This window comes from Chaetura pelagica, unplaced genomic scaffold (genome assembly GCF_000747805.2).
Source record: "Chaetura pelagica isolate M959 unplaced genomic scaffold, ChaPel_1.0 scaffold488, whole genome shotgun sequence".
In the NCBI taxonomy this organism is placed as follows: domain Eukaryota; kingdom Metazoa; phylum Chordata; class Aves; order Apodiformes; family Apodidae; genus Chaetura; species Chaetura pelagica.
Window position 1 is genome coordinate 153,513 of NW_009954235.1, and position 19,901 is coordinate 173,413.

General features: G+C 40.9%; 1 protein-coding gene across 1 annotated transcript in view; it reads right to left on the bottom strand.

Annotated features, from left to right (window-relative positions):
- Positions 1 to 2,097: 2,097 nt before the first annotated feature.
- MALT1 (mucosa associated lymphoid tissue lymphoma translocation gene 1) overlaps positions 2,098 to 19,901 on the bottom strand; it is a 32,300-nt gene continuing 14,496 nt past the window's right edge. The window contains exons 6-18 of the mRNA XM_010003653.1: positions 19,435 to 19,613; positions 18,771 to 18,867; positions 18,036 to 18,068; positions 16,993 to 17,019; positions 15,902 to 15,934; positions 14,333 to 14,536; positions 8,481 to 8,658; positions 7,128 to 7,202; positions 6,468 to 6,595; positions 4,847 to 4,996; positions 4,300 to 4,457; positions 3,301 to 3,426; positions 2,098 to 2,562 (exon numbers count right to left, since the gene is read on the bottom strand). Coding sequence (XP_010001955.1) covers positions 2,098 to 2,562; positions 3,301 to 3,426; positions 4,300 to 4,457; positions 4,847 to 4,996; positions 6,468 to 6,595; positions 7,128 to 7,202; positions 8,481 to 8,658; positions 14,333 to 14,536; positions 15,902 to 15,934; positions 16,993 to 17,019; positions 18,036 to 18,068; positions 18,771 to 18,867; positions 19,435 to 19,613 — 1,853 coding nt within the window. The remainder of the gene's footprint in view (positions 2,563 to 3,300; positions 3,427 to 4,299; positions 4,458 to 4,846; positions 4,997 to 6,467; positions 6,596 to 7,127; positions 7,203 to 8,480; positions 8,659 to 14,332; positions 14,537 to 15,901; positions 15,935 to 16,992; positions 17,020 to 18,035; positions 18,069 to 18,770; positions 18,868 to 19,434; positions 19,614 to 19,901) is intronic.

The window sequence follows — 19,901 nt, forward strand, 5'->3', positions numbered from 1 at the left end:
GAAACCTTTCTTCCAAACCTAGTCAACTCCCAAAACCAAATAGCAAACACATAGTAACTTAGCCAAACACATACTTCAAGCAAAAAATAAATACTATCCCCAAACAATTGCACTTCAGGGAAAAAACCCCAAGGCTTCAGATCAGAAAGGGCATGACAAGCCAAAGAGAGCTTTAACAAATGTCTAGGTTTAGTAATATGTTTTAAACCCACTGATTTCACTGGGATTTAAATGCTGGCTTTATTTATGCATGCTGAACTTTTAAAGTGCTTTACTGGATGTGGGCCAAAGGAAACAGATGCCTCTTGCAGCCTGCCCTTAAGAACCAGAGTATTTCACCCTAACACCAATGACCAAACCAGTAAAAGCAGTTCCTAAAGGCAGGGATCCAGTATGAAAATGCCTTTCCATTCCCATTCCTTTTAAGTAGAGCTCAGAATCAGTTTTCCTCCACAGACCCTCCTGCCACAGGCAGTTGGCAAGTGCTTTGCACAGGTGCCTCTCCAACCTCTGCAGTTCTGTGATGTTCTCCTTACCCTGCTCAAATGTAGTTATGGCTTAAGCACCTCAGGTACAAACCTCAAAGGCTCATCAGTTCTTACCTGGGTTGGCAGAGTTGGTACCATCAGACCAAGTACTGACCTAAGGAGGAACCATGGGGTCTGGAGCTCTCTGGCAGGGGAACTCCCTGTGTGGAGCAGATGGCTGCCATGGCTCCTCCATGCCTGGCCAGGAGACAGGGACACCAGCAGCTCCTCCACTGCTGGCCAGGAGACAGGGACACCAGCACTGCTGCTCCAGGAGCCCTACTTGGGCCATGGAGCCTGCAAACAGACAAGCAAATACAGTCACCAACCTTTCTCTGGACAACTTTCAAGGTTCAATAATTGGATTCTTTCTCTATCCACATTTCTCAAGGAAACTGTCCCAATTTTACTGAAAGCTGTTTGGATACCCTTGTGAAGCAATGGAGAGGGATCACCAGGTTTAGTCACCAGTGCAGATGGGACATCAGAATCTAGAAGGCATATAGACTTGCACAAACAAATAAAAAAGCTCATGATCCAGGTCTCCACTTCTGTTTTGTTAGGGAAGCGTTTATTACATGCATTCTTTTGATACAGTTTTTTGTTTTTTTTTTTTAACTGGGAGGAGTAGAAGAATACAGTAACTACACATGCAGGGACACATCTTTTGTGACAAGAGTTTATTCACAGTAAGAAACAAAATAAGCTTTTATACAAATTAGAAAACGATGACAAAGTATCAGCTAAATATTACAGTGCTAGACCATGTCTCAAGCTGTAATTCTTGACTTGCAAGTAAATTACACATGATAATTAATTAATGCACAAGTACATGTCATTCATCAATAAATATTTCACTACTTAATACCCTCCAAAGGAGAAAGTTAGAAAAGTCAAGCTCATGGCTGTCATTTTGGAAATAACTACATTAAAATCCACCTTTCAGCAAAGATGAATTTGGAGATCAACAGATGTAGTTAATGATACATTAACATTCCCACCTGAAACTTGCTCTGCCCATGTACAGCCCCTTCCACAGTGTCCAACTAGATCCCACCAGCAGGGAGGATGTCAACTGAACATTGAGCAATTCCTCTGAAAACATAGGATTTCTGGAACATACATTTACAGTAGATCTTGTAACTCCAGTAGGTACTGGAGAAGCAGGTGGGAAGAGCCAAGGCTTTACTATTTCAAGAGAAACTGACTTGTAACAGCCAGGCTGTTACACATTCATATCCTACCAGAGATGGGCAGCTTCCTCCCTGCAATGCAGGACTGCCTCTGTTCATTAGCTGCCAGAGAGTGGAATAGGAAACTCAGGTTTTTCCCTGTATCAAATGTCAAATGGTAGGAGAAAAAAAATAATTAAAAAATCATGCCCTTTTCACTCCTAAATCTGTAACTCCAGTTTTGTCTCTTTGGATGTAAAAATCTCTCATCCTAACCTCCTTCCCGGTACCACCTCTAGACTCCTCAGTCCCTCTGTCCTGAAGCCCTCCAAGTCTAGAAGACAGATGAGCAGTGTGGAGGGTTCCCTGTCCCAGGGTCTGCTCCAAACACATCACAGCTACTGCTGCTCAGAGAACCTGAGGCTGTCAGAAAGAAGGAATTCCAGTTCAACAGTATCATCGGTGGTCTCCACTGGTACATTACTCTCTGCCACAGGGGATGAGTAATTCCCTACTTCATGTCTTGAAGCTGGTGTCCTTGAAGTCCCATTGCAAGAACATGTCTCTGGTTGTCTGATGCTGTCTGAGCAACCATGGTTTCGATGGTAAAGGCCTGGACAGGAATTTGGTTGGCAATGACTAGTGACATAGTATTTAGTTGGCACTGGATTTGATTCTGTTTGATTGTGAAAAGGATTATTAGCCACACAACTGGTCTGGAGACAGTTATTATTCCTGAATCCATGATGAAGGCCTAATTTAGCAATAAGGGGTTTCCCAACATTAACTTCCTTTCTTTCATCCATTGTATCTTCTATTCCTGGATACTCATAGTGCAAGCAAACAGTGAAGATCAAGTGTTCCTGCAGAAAAGGAAAGGGGAAAAAGAAAGAAAAAAAAAAAAGTTATATTTCGTCCCAACCAAATAATACAGGAAACAATACAGAGACATAGTCTACTAGACAAGAAGACTAACCTTTCTAAGAGCTAAAGACATGTATTAGGCAAGACTTGCAGACTGAGGACCTCTTTTAGTTAATACTTGCTCACCTGATAGTCTGTATTTCTAAACCAACTTGTATTACAGCAGCTGCCAAAGCACTGAAGAGCTGCAAGCAACATCCAGCACAGATGTTCATGACACAAAGATCCAGAGATAAACTTCATGCCACAGTATGTTGAAGTGAGACCCTTTCAAAAACTGCGTGCCCAGAGCACAGGCTGGAATGGAAGGAGAGGATCCGTAACATTTTCATCTCCCGTTTGCAAGATGCAGCTCTGCTTCAGGCCACATTCTGCCTGTACTGCAGGGCACAGGAATATCCTCCCAGTGAGAAAAGATGGTCTTCACTTGTCAAATTAGGTACAGGCCTAGGAAACACTAGGTGCCCAAGTGTCAAGATTGCATATGCAGTGATTTTCTGGGTTTTATTTCTCAGGCAAGAAACCAGAGTCACTAAATTGTGCTTTTTCCCTCCAAATAATGTGTTACTTATTACACAAATAATATGCAGCTACCTCAGTAGAACTGCAAAACAACGTGATTCATCTAAATTATCTGAACAAACTTGTGAGGAATAATATATATTAACCCTTAGTACCCTTAGTTTTTGCAGTGAACTTAGCCTGGTGTAGAGGCAGTGTTTGGGAAGGTCCTTTGATACTAAATAGCTTCCAGTTTCCTCAGGAGTTCCTTTATTTGCCTCTTTAGGATCCACATCCAAGTCCTGTTGCAAGAAACATAAGAGAACTTAACTGAAGGCACAGAATTTGTAGATTATAAAATAGAGAGCAGTTTTTATCAAGTCAGCATTTTCTTCTTAAAGGGAAAGAAAACAGTAATCTTGGACTACTTGCAAAAGCTGCTGAAATCACTGTTAGTCACAGGCAGAAGGGGTTACAGTAGGTTACCATCTTTTGCAGATGGCTCCTGTCAAACTTGCTGTGCTTGCTTCAGGCTTGCTCTTTTTAACCAAATTTCTACTATGAAGTACAGTGCTACAACAGAAATCCTGTGGGCTGAAAACACATGTATTTATTGTGCACAACAACTCAAATATTTTATTCGTAAAGCATCAGAAGTGTCCTGTTTGTTCCGTCTAAAAAGCTTTTCTGCGCTGTGCCCTCATTCATTCTACCCCAAGAAGCCTTCCATTCTACCCTTCACTGTCATCAGCTGAACAAATATAAAAAGCTTTTCTGTGCTGTGCCCTCATTCATTCTACCCTTCACTGTCATCAGCTGAACAATCAATGGAAAATCAAAGAAATGTAAAACCAAAGCCTCAGAAACCTTGCCCTGCAAATTGGATGTGTCCTCAGCTCACACAGGAGCTACTGACAAATCAGATATGACAAATACTTGATATTGGACAATTAAAAATGAAGGAGACTTTGAAAAAGATAAGCCCAGAGTAAACTGAATGTATTTTTAGATATATTAAAATACACATTTTAAAAAGTGTGTCACACACATGTAAGCATCTGATTTCAGGCGTTTAGGCCCATTTGATTAAAAAAGATGCATCATGACATGGGCAGACCAGACAGATTTCAACTTGAGAGGAGTGAGATCCCCAGACATCGATGGGAAGCACTTACGAGAGCAAAGTCTGTGACATGGGCTCTGCACTCCAGGATTTCCAAGGGCTGCTTCACTATCCGTGTGTAAATGATCATCACGTTGGAAAACTCAGCTGCAAACCCCAGCTGAATCTGAACACCACATTGGAACTCAAGATACATGCTTTCTGGAAGCTCTGCAAAGAAGTAACACATCGTCACATTCTAAATGATAACTAGTCTGTGTAATTTCTGTTTTTTAAATTCTGTTTTTAAATTCCAAAGCTTAAGATTATTGCAGGAGGCTGACATGATGAAAGTCTCCCCTACAGAGTTTGCGTGGTCTGAAACACACTTACTCAGGATGAATTCTGCATGTCTTCTTGTCCGTTATGACCTTGTGTAGAGGTAAAACCCAAACATTTCCAAGATCTGAACACACTAATGAGAATTAGAGACAAACTTGAATTTCTTCCATTTCTGTTCAATACCACAACCCACAGACTAGAGCTTATCACTAAGGGAGTCCATCCTCTAAGGTTTCCTACCGTGCCAGCAGGATCACCTACAAGCAGATGTACTGTACCATGAGCTTTGGCCCACTGAAGGTTCCGTGCCAGAGCCTCTGCAGACGAAGCGGTTTGTTGGATGGGATCAGTTAGGGCCCTTTTCTCAGACAAGCTGCTGCGGATCTCCAGAGCTTGCTTGCCTTTGGTCAGGTGGCACTTGCCCATATCTGAAAAGAAGAGGCACAACATTTCTCTCCGGATCAATGCTGCGGAAATTCTAACTAACTTAGGTGCATCACTGCAGTGTCTGGGTGCTGTGGTTGTGCCAGAGTCTGCACTTCCATAAAAACCTGCCATTTCAGACATATCCTTGGCTCAGCTACTCACTGACTTGTGGCTCAAGTAGCATGCTAGGTGCTTGAAGGGTAAGCACCTGTCCTAGGCAAGATACTCATGTTTTTCAAATCGAGCTCCAGCAGTATCACAGCTCTGATTCAACAAGGTCCTCATTAAAGTGACTAATTTCAAAAATGTGAATAAATACCACTGGAGGTGATTTCTAAAGGTCTGGAGGCAAGTGGAATATTTTAGGGGTCAACAAAGGGGCCAATACTGTTTGTTGAACATCATCACTAGTGACCTGGATGACCAGACAGAGTGCACCCTAAGCAAGTTTGCTAATGACTGAAAATGGAGAGAAATGGCTGGTATTTCAGACAATTTTACTACATGCAGAAATTACAAACCTATGGCCTTCAACGTGAATGAAAAAAAAACGAACAAAACTGGAAAATTTCCATATAGGAGTTCATAAAAAAATGAAATAATTAAGGCTATTTGCAAGGAACACCTCTAAGATGAATACTTCTCTGGAACATTTTCAAGTGTCCTCAGTGCACCAGTGCCTTCACTAAAACCCAGGATCTGCTAATACTGATAACCATGGCTGTCACACTGCCTGACAGATCAATCTCTCTCTCCACTCTGAGCACAAGAATGAGATAAGTATTAGGTCCCATGTCAGAACATCAACAGCATGTGACAATAACCTGGCAACAGAGACAAAGCAGTAAGAGTCAAGTCATATTTTACAGGACATTTGGGGAGTGTCTCTTTTCAGAGAGCTCTTTGTTAATGGTCTTACCTATTTTTCTGTGATTTGAGCAAACGTCTGCACAGAAGCAATGCATTTTCCCTCAACAGTTTTCACTTTAGCAGCTCTCCCATCAATTATAAAAGACAATTACTGAACCAGGTGTATTAAACCAGTGGATTGCCCTTTATAGTGCACTTATACCCTTTGATAGAGAGCAAATAATCATCCTATCACAGTTTGAGGTGGGTAAGACTCAGTTAATTAAATGAATGTGGCAATGACTGGATTGCCACTAGCAGCTGACACCACAAAACAGAATAGCAGTTTTTGTGGATGGACAATTCAAAGTGCCATGCAGAAAGACTCTCAGAACAAAGTTTAATAAAAAGGAAAGTATAAAAGTGATCACTATTAAAGATGGTCAAAATCCCTTTATAGTGTCATGATCTTTGTTAACATGCACACTGCCCAGTAGCACCTGCTTCTTGATAAATGCTGCTCTTTTAACAACATGCAGCACAAAGAGCTTAAAGTAGTGCAACATATTTGCCATGAGAACATTTAAGCATGATTCTATGTTAGTGCAGGAAGCTGGAGTTCACCTTCTGCAACCTCATCCAGCAGCACAGTAATCTTCTTGTCTTCCAACAAACGGTCCTTCAAGAACTTCATGAAGATTCCATTGGCCAACCCTGACTGCTGAATTTCAAAAGCTTCTGCTCCTTGGCACCTTCAAGACCATCAATATCAGACAAGTAAAAAACACTGAAACATCTGCATGATTAAGATCACCTTGAAGATAACATGAATAAAGCTATGTTGGGAATGGGGGAAAGAAACCCTAGAATTTGAAAACTAGGCTGGGTCTAAAGCCAACAGCCTGCTTTTCCTTTGCAAGCAACTCGCCCTGGAAAGATTTCACTTACATTCAAGCCACAGACCACAGCTGATGTCAAAATGCTTATATGAGGAGCTTAAAATTCTCTCAGAAGACTTCATCAAAGCTCATTTACTTCTATTCAACAGCTTTTGCACTTGACTTGAAAACTGAGAGAGGCTATTTAGCTCTTTTAGTCAGTTTAGCTGTTTTAGTCAGTTAGACTGTGGAATGATTCAAAGAACAAGGTAAAAAAGACAGTATAAATTACTGGCCCTTCAGCACCACAGTTAGTATTTTTGTGTCAATGATTAGCTGTACAATCTCAGTGGGGCACTTCTGGTTTCAAAACCTCTATGGCATAACTGGAAAGAAGTTTCCTTACGTTGCATATCCAAAAACAATGTTGGCTGTGACCTTCAGAGCATCTAAGATAAGGATCGTGTCATCATATTCATTTCTGCAACAAACAGAAACATAAACAAGTAAAACAGTAATTTGAGAACTAATAATGGTAACAAACTGTACAGCTGTTGAAAATACCAAAGCAGCACAGTTCAGAAACAGTACTTTTTTTCTTTCCTACAATTCTGGAATGAATCCTCACTTCTAAAAGATAATCTGTGTCATCAACACTCTTCATGAAGACAAAGACACAGTCAGATATGGAATCGTAGAATCATTAAGGTTGGAAAAGACCTTCAAGATCACCAAGTCCAATCATCAAAATACAAATCAATCACATATGATGCACTCCCCAGATGAGGACATGCTATATTAACCAGTACTGAGTCTGGCTACAATCTCTTAAAAATGATTCCTGACAACTCGCCATTTTAGGTAATAACAAAGCCCATATGAATTTTGTAATTAATATTCTTTTTCAAGCCATGGTGTCTGCGTAGTTCACATGAGCTTACATAGCTGTACTTGTATTTGGACAGCAGACTGTGAAGCTGAATTGGGTCACTGGCATTTCATTAGCCCTGAAGTTTGAAGGCTCTACAAACACCAAAGCACCAGCAATTTTCCATTGTGAAACATTCCACAGAGATCAGATTTCAGAAGTGACGACTGAAGAATTTCAGGTTTAATCTGACATTGTAGTCTCTTCATACAGAAATAAAGCACTTCACTTGAGCCCTTCTGGCAAATTAACATGCCTTAGATCATTCAGATTCTCTTTCCTCCCTGTGATGATGATTAATGATGCTAGGGGAAAGTGTATTTTTTCTCCTTTAAGATGCCCAATTTCACTTTTATCTATTAATACTGATGCTTTAGAACTTAAAAAAAAAAGCAGCAATAAATGTCACTCAAATCAAGAGGCAAGTACCTGTCCCTGGAAACAGAAAGACTGATCACCAGTCTCACATTTCCAGCCAAGGGCAAAATAACTCTGAGTGAACCCTCTGACATTAAAGTCCTCGGACGCAGGCTGTGAATTTCAGATCCGTGAAATTTCAAGTACAAGGAATTCTCAGCCTCGACTAAAGATTTCTCCTCACCCTGAAGTCCGGCTCTCTCAGGGTCCCTTGCTCTTATCTCAAAGGAGCTGCTCAGTTTTATTTGTTCGTTTTTAAAATAGGCTCATCTTTAACCTGTTGCTGCAGTGAATAACCTGAACTTCACAGCTGGTTCCCACAACTAGTCCTTATACCCTCTCCCTCTACCGTGAAGCAGAAACCTCTCCCAGTTTATTGATACTTCTCCCTGCTCATGGGGTGTGAGATGGTACCTTTTCCGACACATATCCAGCAGGAACACGTTAAGCCCTGTCTCTTTTTCCTGCATGAGTTTGAGGATGTTCTGCACACACAGGCAGTTTGCAGACCGGTAGGGGTTTGGAGCATCAATGGGAACCATGAAGCTGTTTCCATAGTTCTCGTAGCCGTGGCCAGCATAGTACAACAAACCTGGGGGTCCAAAAGATACATGACTGAAAACATGCTGCAAGAGTACATAGTAACACTGATGCGCATTTCCGCAGGGTCAAAAACTTCATGCACTGTGTCTCTGAGGGAATTAGAAGAATTCAACCTACTCCAAGCAGTTGGGTTTTTTTAGTATCAACAGGCCTCTGTTCTGACATGAAGGAAGGGAAGGGTGGGGACAAGAACCACACAGCTGTCACCTTCACAATACACAGACACAACAAATTATTAAAAAACATAAATCACTCATGCAGTAGAATCTTAAATATTTGCATCAAACAAAAAGTTAAATGCTCTTAAATTGCTTTGAGTTATGACCTCTAACAGAAATAATCTGTTATGTATGATATATAACTCACAGACTTGTACCAGGTGTAAAACACCTTCTCCACATGTGCAACTACAAAGCTTTGAGTAGCTGTGACTCACTGCAGATTTTATAGAAAAAACTGACACTGAACAGTTGGGATGGATTATATTTTTTAAATGAGAGATGCTGTCATCTTGAAAATTTATTTATTTTTTTTAAACCTAATCGTTGACAATTCTTAAACATACATTAACTAGAAAAAGAAAAAAATCAGAGAAAACCCTTGCTTACACTGTATGTCATCTTGAAAATTTATTTTTTTTTTAAACCTAATCATTGACAATTCTTAAACATACTTTAACTAGAAAAAGAAAAAATCAGAGAAAACCCTTGCTTACACTGTGAGAGCATTTTGCAAGTTTTTGGTTTTGCTGTTTCCTCTATAGAGTCAGTTTCTCCATTTTACATTTTTATAGGTAGGAATAATAAATATTTTTACATTTAGAGGAAAAATAAATAAATTATTGCATGATTGTGTCTGGCAGGACTTTCCCCTTACCCAGCTACCAACAACTCATTTTTAGTTGATTGCATCTACATCTCTTTAGTTTCAGACTCCTGACACTTGCAGGTCTACTAAACAAACAAATTACTTGTAAGCTTACTTAGACACCAAGGGTTATCCTACCATCATCTCTCTCATGTGTCAATACAACAGTCTGCAATATTTTAATATCTTCAACAAAACATCTAATAGTTTTATATAAAGAAAATATATCATGGAATTAAGCAAAAGCATTTCTTAATCCTGAAAAAGGGAACTGCAGCCTAGGACTTGGATTTTACTTATATGAATAAAAATGTTAAAGTCATATCAACTTGCAGTAAAATGAGATGATCCTGGCATTAACAACCTGCCCTGCTACCAGAAGCTTGTATGATTAAAGGGACTCTCTCATTGTCTGTTCCTAGTACTGGTGTTGCTTATGTATGGCAAGTCCCATCTTTATTCCTCTACACAAAGCAGTCTCTAGGTCAGGTCTTCAACTAGTATCTAGTCCTGCAGCTGAATACAAGTCAACAGAGAGATTAAAGTTTGTGCTAACTGCAGACATGGCTGTTTTATGTCCCTGTTCTTATCAAAACCAGCAGTGAGATGTCACCACAAAACCTGACTCTTCGGTAACCACCGGGTGTGCCTCACCCAAACACACTGAAATGAAGCACTGCTCACACAGCCCTGCACTCTGAGTACAGCTGCAGCCCTTCAGACCCAGCCCTTGGCTCTCTTGTGTCACTAACAGCTATGCCAGGACCCTGCAAACTGCTCCATTCAATCAAGAGTGCTCCATCTCTTTTTATGGGAAACATGCCTGGGCAGGATGAGCAGCCAGTGCATACAAGGCAACTCCAGGATGCAGGGCTTCACTCACACAGCCAGATGAGTATTCATCTGCCAGTCCTGGAAAATGGCAATGCCTTTTTTCTCTTAGAAGGTGGATTTCAAAAAGGAACAGAATTTAAAGCATATGATTAAAAATCTGAACACATAAAGATACTACTGGGCTATTTAATAAGATTCCAGTGGTCACCTGAGACCAGGCAGTTTCAAGAGAGTTAAAAATGAAGTGACAATTGCACAAATCCCTACCAGGTCCTAACTTTAAATCACAGAATCCCAGACTGGTTTGGGTTGGAAGGCACCTTGAAGATCATGTAGATCCAACCCCCTGCATGGGCAGGGACACCTCCCAGCAGCCCAGGTTGATCCAAGCCCCATCCAACCTGCCCTTCAACACTTCCAGGGATGGGGCAGCCACAGCTTCTCTGGGCAACCTGGGCCAGGGTCTCACTACCCTCACAGTAAATCATTTCCTCCTGGTGTCTAATCTAAATCTACCCTCTTCCAGTTTAAAACCATTTCCCACTGCTCTCAGCCCATCTTCACAGGAGAGCTGCTCCCGCCCTCGGATCATCTTTGTGGCCTCCTCTGGACTTACTCCAAGTCCAAAAGAAATTTAAATTTTATTTCCACAGAGTTTTGATCTGGACCTAAATCAAGGTTATATATGAGATTATCTATGTCTGAGTGTTTGTTAGAGAAGTATTTGGACTGAGTGAAGGAAACAAATCTAATGTAAAGCAGGATTCCTAAGAGTATTTCCACATCTGATAGAAATCCTCAGAAATAACAACTACATTTCTTCGATATCCTTGGGCAGATAAGTGCAATGCTCGTGTGATGAGTACCTGCAACAGTTAACATGTTGAGCTCAAGATCAGAAATAACCTCTGCATACTCAGAGTAAGCAGAGTAAACATGTTTGGAGGGCTTCGTTAGACACTTGGACACAACAATTTTAAGCAGGCTCAAGTTGCTCACCGACGTCAGTGTTGCAGCGGTAGCTGTGCCTCCTGCTCGCTTTCTCTCTTTCTTTCTTTTCTGAAAGAAAGCCCCCTAACTATTCTTAGCCTTTAAATGCATAGGTCTATGCTTTTACCCTGTGGTAATTTGCTGGAATACAATATTAATTGCATCCTTCATTTGGAAAAACTCAAACTAAGACATTAGAGACCATCACTGCTCTGTTTACTGCTCCTGTTCTTAAGGAGCCATAGCTGAAATGCCACTTTCCTGGCAGTAAGCAAGGATTACACAACATCACCTTAGGCATCAGGAATATGTGTAACAAGGAATAAACAGAAGTAGCCACTATGTCTCTGCCATTTGGAGCTACGCCCACTAAAAATGCCATAAAACATTACCTATTTGTGCACTGACAGCACCTTCTATATGCTTTAAGCCATTCATGGCCACTCTCCGGAAGAAACAAAGTGACTACTGCAGTCAGTAGTTACTACCAATCACAACTGAGGAATGCTCTGCTTACCTTTCAGAAAGAGCAATTTGCTGAAAAAGTGCAACTGCAAATCATGCCTTATAAAAGCTTTCATCTGCTGCTGGAGAGAAACTCATTAAGGCATTTCAGTATTTTATTTTCTAAATTCATGACAACAATTACAGAAAAAAAAAATGAGAAGGTGCAAGAATCTAAAAGCTCACTCAAACGTGTGAGCACATGTTTCCCAGGAAAGAAAAAAAGAGAACTCCTACCAGAAAGTCTAATAAACTTTACTGCCATCATCAGTCTTCATGTCATTCAAGTTTTGGCTAAGGCATAGATGCCCAAGTGTCAGATCAGGCAGTTCTGCACAGACAGAGCAGCAGGTAACACACCATTAAAAATGTCATACTAAGCCATATTGTGACCTTGTGCTCCAAGAAAGAATCAAATGTTTCTTCAGGTGGGAATTACTGTAGGAATCCTGCAATTTAAACAGGACAACTGGCAGAACTTTTTGGTCTCTGTTCTAAGTAATTTCTGCAGTCCTTTATGCAATCTTAGCTTTTAGAAAAATGACAAAAATATTGGCAGTCATCAGCAAACTCCTCAAAGACCACAGAAAAACTTCCCTTACATTTCAGGGCAGGTCATTCTAGGCCTTTTCCACACAAGACATGAAGGTTTTTGCTCTTCCTCTACATGCTCCCTCAGCTATCACAGCCACCAGTTCTGTCTTGTATTTTGTCCCTCAAAATTCCAGTGTATGCAAGACAAGGGATCTCAATCTATGAGTAAACATCTAAGAATCAATGTGTATCAGTAGCAGCCATGCTCACCAGACCCAACTGGCCAGTCATTATCCCAGCAGAAGGCACCTCCTGTGCTGCATGTGGAGGAGAGCTTAAAATTATTATCAATATTCTATTACAGGTGTCTCATAAGTGGATGTGACACAAAAAAACTTGGAGAGAAATGAGGTAAACACACAACTTTCAGCATGCATACTTTGCTTAATATGTGCACCTGTAGCTTAAACCAACACTGATGAGATGCTGCAGTATAATTATTACAGTGATGCTGTAATTTAGAAGTGAGAGCCTTGGATTTTGGTGGGGTGTTATTTTATATCTGAAGGAAAAAAAAAACAAATGCTGAAGCAGCTTACCCACTATGAAGCTTTTCATCTAATGTGCAAAGACATGCAGAAATCATTTTATACTCTTATGTTCAGATCTTCCACAGAGCTGTGAAACAACTGCTGTACCTGAGCTCTGCCTACACAGGAATCTCAGCACTCAACTCAGTGACAGGCCCTTTATTATTGACAACTGCAGAAAGTCAGGACCTGAAGTACACAGCTCACCCATGTCTCACATGAGGCCTCTCCTTACACGAGGGGTGTTCTGCAAAAGATAATGTGAATTCTTCTCTTTTTTATTTTACTTCTTTGGAGTGTGCAGACAAAGGAAACTTATGTATTCATTTTACATAAACAAACATCTTTTCCATCTGCTTTTTGAAGTAGAAATTCAGGTTTGCAGAACTTTCTTTCACTCTCTGCCAAGAACATGATGAAAAACTCTGCTTGCCAGGCCAGTATCACAACTGACAGGAACCAGCAGTTCAAAAGGATTTCTACTTAACCTAGAAATGTGGCAAAATAGACTGCATCCCATCTGTTGAGTGTGAAGAGAGTCTTTGCTCCCATGTCCCACTCTCCCTCCTGCCCCACAGACCTGGTACTGGAGCTCAGCAGCCTCCTCCTCTGCTCCTGCCCAGCTGGAGAGCCAGAGCAGAGCAGCCCCTTCTCAGAGTGCCGGGATGGAAAGCCAGAAGGAAAGAGCATTCTGCAGACATGCTGTAGAGAGACAGGGGTGAACAGAAGGGTCCCACCAGCAAGCCCAGAACAGATCCCATGCTGAGCTTCAGGCTGTTTCCACCTCCCCAGCAGACCTGCAGCCCAAGGACTCCAAGGGACTTCCCAGCCCAAACCATTAACGTGCTGGCAGGGCAGGGACGAGAGCAACAGAGCAGAACGTTATGAAGAACAGGTTGAAGAGGTCTCCTGAGAGCAGCAAGGACTGCTGCCCAAGACTACCCAAGTCTTGTACACTGCAGTTGCCTGGGTTTCTGTGCAACTCTCCTGCTACAAGCTCGTGTCCATCGTGCACTAGTACAGGCAATCAGAACAGCTTCACAGTTCCGATGTGCATCATCTGCACGTGGACAAATATGCTGTACAGATGCAGCAGCTCTTAGCAGACAAACTCATCAGCACTATCAAACAAGTCCACTGCAGCTTCAGGCATGGTTAAAGAAAAAGGTTTAAACATTTTATCTGTTCTAAAATTTAATAGCCCCATTGTACATAAGTGCCATTTTCCAGGAAGCGTCTTTTGCCATCACATCTTGTGAGCTGGCAGAGGTAAGGAGCAGATGTTTCTGTACTTGACACATCACAAAACTGCCCTACTTCAGAAGGGGTATCACATGTTCTTACCATACACTCCTTTGTCCAGCAGAAGTAAAAATTCATCCACTGCATTTCGCATCTCGGACTCAGTAAGATCCAGCAGAGAAACAACTTTGAAATCCAGCTGTCTGAGCAAATTGGTCAATTCATAGACATCCACCATGGGAGCCTTGAGCTGGGGGTGATTCCAGTAGCTCATGTTCCCTATTAACAGAGCTACCTTGTCTGTTGCTGCAAAGACAAAGACACAGAATGTTTATATATCCCACGGGTTCAACACTTATAATGTCTTCCAAAGTTAAAATAATTATCCAGTCTTACTTCAGGCACAATATTTTACATAATTTTAAAGTCATCCTACATCAACAATATGGCTCAACTCTCTTCTCATGCAAAAACCCATTTCAGCAATGTCTCCCAGCTAACATATCTGAGCTGTGATGCATCTCAGATTGGATAATCTGCCAAGTGAGTCACTCAGGCTGCCTCCCATTTCTTTAATTTTTTGAAAGCTCAGGTAATTACTGAATTCCCCCATGCAAGAAAAAATTTAATATACCTGAAAATTGTTGTGGCAAGTTGCCAAAGCTATGCCAGTATACTTTCCCAAAACCCTCACATTTTCTTAAGCTTTTTGAAAAACAAACAAAAACCCACTTCCACATCTCATCTCCATGTCCCATCTCTCTGAAACACAGAACATTTAGGTGGAAACTTTTACAGGTCAGAAGGAAACAGTCTTTTTTCTGTTTGTTTCAATTTCTTTTTCATGTTGCTCTGGTTAAAAACAACTTCACAGCTACATGAGAAATTTACAAAACTTGGAGGAAATCTGTTGGTATTGTTGTAGTTTGAGATATGTTCATTTTGATTTTAATGAAGTCCTAAGTAATTCTGTTTTAAGTAAACAAATCAGTAATAAAAGGGTAAAAAAGTCACATTGATAGAAATGCTGTAGAGACCACTAGCCTGACTTTTATCCCAAAATGGCACACTTAAGTTACAGAAAGGCACTTATTTAAAGCAAGGCATCTCCTCCCTACTTTGTTACTTCTCTCTGATGGGAATTATTGTCCCACAGCTCTGGTGGCAAATGAGATCACAAGAATGCCCCAAGCTAGCTTCAGAGACAGCACAGCTAGATCCAGAAGGGAATCTCTGTCCACAGCCTCCATGTCCCGCATTTCACCCCCTTGAAACCAGATGTTTTCAGCATTTATGCAGCTGTGAAATCTTCAAGGTCTTGAACAGTATAAACTATTTCAAACAGCAGGGACTGAGCGATAGTGACATGTTGTCACTGAAAAACACTTCTAAAAGTACAAGCATTCCAGTTAATTTAGAAAAGATGAAGGGAGCCGAGGAGCACCTACACTCTCTCTTACACTGATGAACCTGAAAAAGTGGCAGTATTTTGGCAGAGGCCAGCAGCCTTTCCACCTGGTCTAGCACTGACAAGACATCATGCCTGACCACAGCCAAGTCATGTGTGCACTACAGTTGTTTCTCTGGCAGGGCCAGAAGCAGACATATTGATAGGAAGCAAAACCTATGTCCTAGATATGAAATGGTCATGACAGCTACAAAACTACTCACCAACAGGTCTGTGATTTGATTGTTCTTGTAGGTCTGTTTGAAAGACAGTAATAGAGCAGTCAGTCAGTACCTACAGCCATAGATGCCTATGTCAGGAAATGAACCACATGTCCCACACAGCCAGTCTGTTGGTGCTGCTTTGACCAATGCTACCAGTTTAAGACAAAGTGCTCTTTTGCTGTTTTGTCTTTTCTTTTGTTGTTTACCTGATTTCCCTTCATGCTCTCCCAGCAAACAAAGCCTAACAGAACATGAATAGCCAGTTCTATAAATTGAGAAAGAACAGATGCTTACAATCTGATTTCGCATCTCAGGAACTCTATACCAGCATTTTGAGTGACAAAATGCATATGTGCAAGATGGGGGATGCTTAGCAGGGATGACCATCTGTTTGTGAAAACTGTGTACTTCACAGAGGGGTGGTGGAGCCAATGCTGTGCCAAGAGGAACAGGAAAGGGATATGCCAGAGTGGTACCCTTGGGATAACATGTCACCCATCATACAGTGCCACTTCAGTGACTAAACCCAAGTCTTGGCATAAGGAAACGCCTCTCTGAGGTATACCCCAGGAAGTTATGAGCTTTGTGATCTGAGATTTTGGGAACACCATATCAGGGATAGCCTACTCCAGATCTATGTTTCTGCAGTAAACACCAAATGGGCTTCAAATCCCATTAGCTCAGCCCAACACGAATTTCAGAAATACACCAATTCAGCAAGTCATGGGTGACAACAAGACCCCTCACATCTTTTCACCTTCACCATCTGAAAAAGCAGCAATATACTAAAACTTCAGTTTCTGTCCAAAGAAGCCATGGAGAAGCAAAAATTATTCCTTCTGCATTTGTGTCAGCAAAATGCAATATAAAAGACCAGCTTTATGTGATTTTTACAAAGTGATCTGCAGCCCTCTGGTTCCCTATATTCAAGTTAATTTACTGGAACCAGAGAGCTATGCTGCCCCCATTGAATCCCCAGTTATAAATACATCCAGATAATGCAAACTGTATTTTAGCCCAGCTAGGCTCCAGTGAGTTGTAACATAAAAGTCCAGATGCAAAATTCAAGTTTTTAAAAACTTAGCACTTACCTGGCTTTTGAAGATCACTTAAATCTTCTGTGAAGAAATACATCAGTAAAATCATAGTTTAAACAAGAAGCAAAAAATACATTTTTTATTAATAAAAGTGCAATTAAATGTCATGCTGTTATTAATAGAAGCCAAACATTAGAAAACAAGCTTCCTTTCCAAAATACTTTTGGCTTCGCATTTTTGTAAATCTAACCTTTCATATGTTTATTCCACACGCAGAGAAGAGAAAATCCTACATCAATATAGGAAGCTAAGCTAGACAAAGCCTTATAATATAGTAGATCTCAAAACAAAGAGAGAAATACATGCTGTGCCACAGGCATGCAAGCAGCTTGCATGAATAAACAAGATGTTAGAATCATCCATTTGAAAAATAGGTATTTGAAGGACTGCTGAGAAAGCAACATCCTGAGCAAGAAATCTCACTTTGTGAAGCCATATGTGTTGAGAAAGACTTCAGACACAACTTTCAAACATTTTAAACTACCACAGGTTTCACCTATTTATTCGGAGAACACTGAGTTGCTCAGGAGTCTAGGGATGGTATCAATATGGTCTTCTTCCTCCCTATTGTAGCAATGCAAAGGCAAAGAGAACTTGTCCTCCTGAGGTTGCTGGCAACACCTCTTGTAGCCACAGAGCTGACAGAAGAGCTCTGACCAGCTCTCTAAGGTCACCCAGGTTCCTAAACATCTTCAGCTTTTCTTGCAAGGATGTTGCCTCCAAAGCCCAGGCAAAGAAATCTCAAGATCTTTACATTTCACTAGAAACTAAGCACAGGACAAAACCAGTGCAAAAATCAAACAACTTAGAATATTACAAAAGAAGAAAGTAGCTTGGCTTTTCTCCCATGTGCTCTAGATGATGGTATCAAGGCAAAGGAGAGAGAAGCACATGCAGAAGGAATGCTGCATCACACACCAGTTTTGAAACAGCCTGAAGCTCTGAATCCACACATGCTTTTCAGCAGCACACTCAACAATCCGTCACCCTTGTCACTGATTTTTAAATATTGATTCACAACTAAAGGTTTACTTTACCTTCTGTGCACTCCACTGCCATAGCTTTCCTTCCTTGTGTTTTAAAGAGGGGGAAAATTGGAAGACAATTGCTCTCAGTTATGAGAGTTAGCACACAAAGAAACACAAAGGTCACTCCAAAGCTTCTCTGCAACCTGACTTATTTTATAGCAGTCAGTCAGCACTGACCATAACACTGTATAGTAATTATTACTAAAACTCTAGATCAGAACATCTCTCAGGATAGGAAAGTACTCTTCATGTGAATTATGCAATAGTATTTGCAGATAGATCTGAAAGCTACACAATCAGATCTTTTCCTTTTAGTTATATGTGCACACACTAAACCATCTTATATTCATTTATTCTGCTTGCTATGAATAATCTAACCTGTGCATATTGCTGGAGGACTCAGTGTAACAGTGTTCAAAACACTGACAAGGGTTAAACTGTTTTTTCAGTTGTCAAAAACCATAAATAAATCAGCTTACAATCTGCTGACAAACCATGTGCATGCTAGCAACACCAAAACATGGCAGCATTTCTATGCTGCTTACAGCAACAACCCAGAGCACTTTTTAACTGATAAAGCTCTAAAATTCCATTTGCTGCAAGCACAGCTGTTTTTAAAAACTGGATAAATAAAAACCACAGAAGGCATGTGCTTGCATAATATTAAAAGCTTCAAAAAGAAATCCTAATGATAGGGAAGAAACTGATACATCAGATGAGCTGTATTGCAGAAAAACTCCCTACCTATAATGACTTCTATCTTCTTGCTGTCTTGATCTTCCTGATCATTGAATATGTGACACCAGTATGTCCCTTGATGTTCCACACCCACACAGGTTACCTATGCAAACATCACCATGGTCATCCCACCAGACCCCAAAAGATACCCTTATTAGTTTCATTTAAACCCATATGCAAGAAAGAGCAAAAACTAAAGGCAAAGCCTAAACAAACCCCAAAACTGCTGATACCCTCATTCTCCAGTCAGCTGGACAGCAGGTGTGGTCTATAAATGTTTTCAAGGACTCAAGAAAGAATGCAGATACACCTGACAGGCTTGAGATACACGAAGCCCTGAATGCAACAGCTTGTACAAATCCGTGCTCTGCAGTGCAGGGCAGAAAGAGAGGCCTTCACTTTTACTGATAATTAATCTTTCTTGTGTCCAAAGTGCACTACAGCCTTACAGCCTGTGACTACCACCTGAAACGTGTTCAGGGTTAAAACTATGCACCTGAGAGCCTCAGAAGAGTATGGGCAAATGAGTCACAGAACAGGAAAACAAATTCTAGTGAGCACTTACAGAAGGGGTTATCAAGGCTGTGATAAAGTGATTTTCTCCAAGGAAGCAGCTTTATGCTACAAGTTAAAGGTTGTCTCCCAAGGCTGGCACTTTGCAGTAACTTACCACGTAGACATTTTTGCTCCCATTTGCCAAGGGCAGCCCATTTCTGAACCACTGGTAGTTGGGAATTGGGTTTCCAACAGCTCCACATTCTAGTACCAAAGCATCCCCCACTGTCAGGTGTTGGGGCTGAGGCTGAATACAAATGCGCAGCTTGTTTTCAGGCAAACCAACTGAGCTCCCTTTGCAAAAAAAGAAAAAAAAGAAAAGAAAGGGTGAGAGAATCTAACTGCACATAGACTAACAAGAATTGATAACATATGGCCACATCTTCTTCTGCCACAACAGACTGTTTTAATAGCAATGGAATTAAGTTATTTGTCATTTAAGAGTATGCTAAATATAAGTAGTAATGCCTTCTCAGTTCTTCAGTTGAAAAGTAAAAAGGAATGCACATTAAATATACCCCAGAAGTAAAACAAAAGAAGCAAATCTCTCTTGGCATTATTTATTCCTGCCTGCTGTAGGAA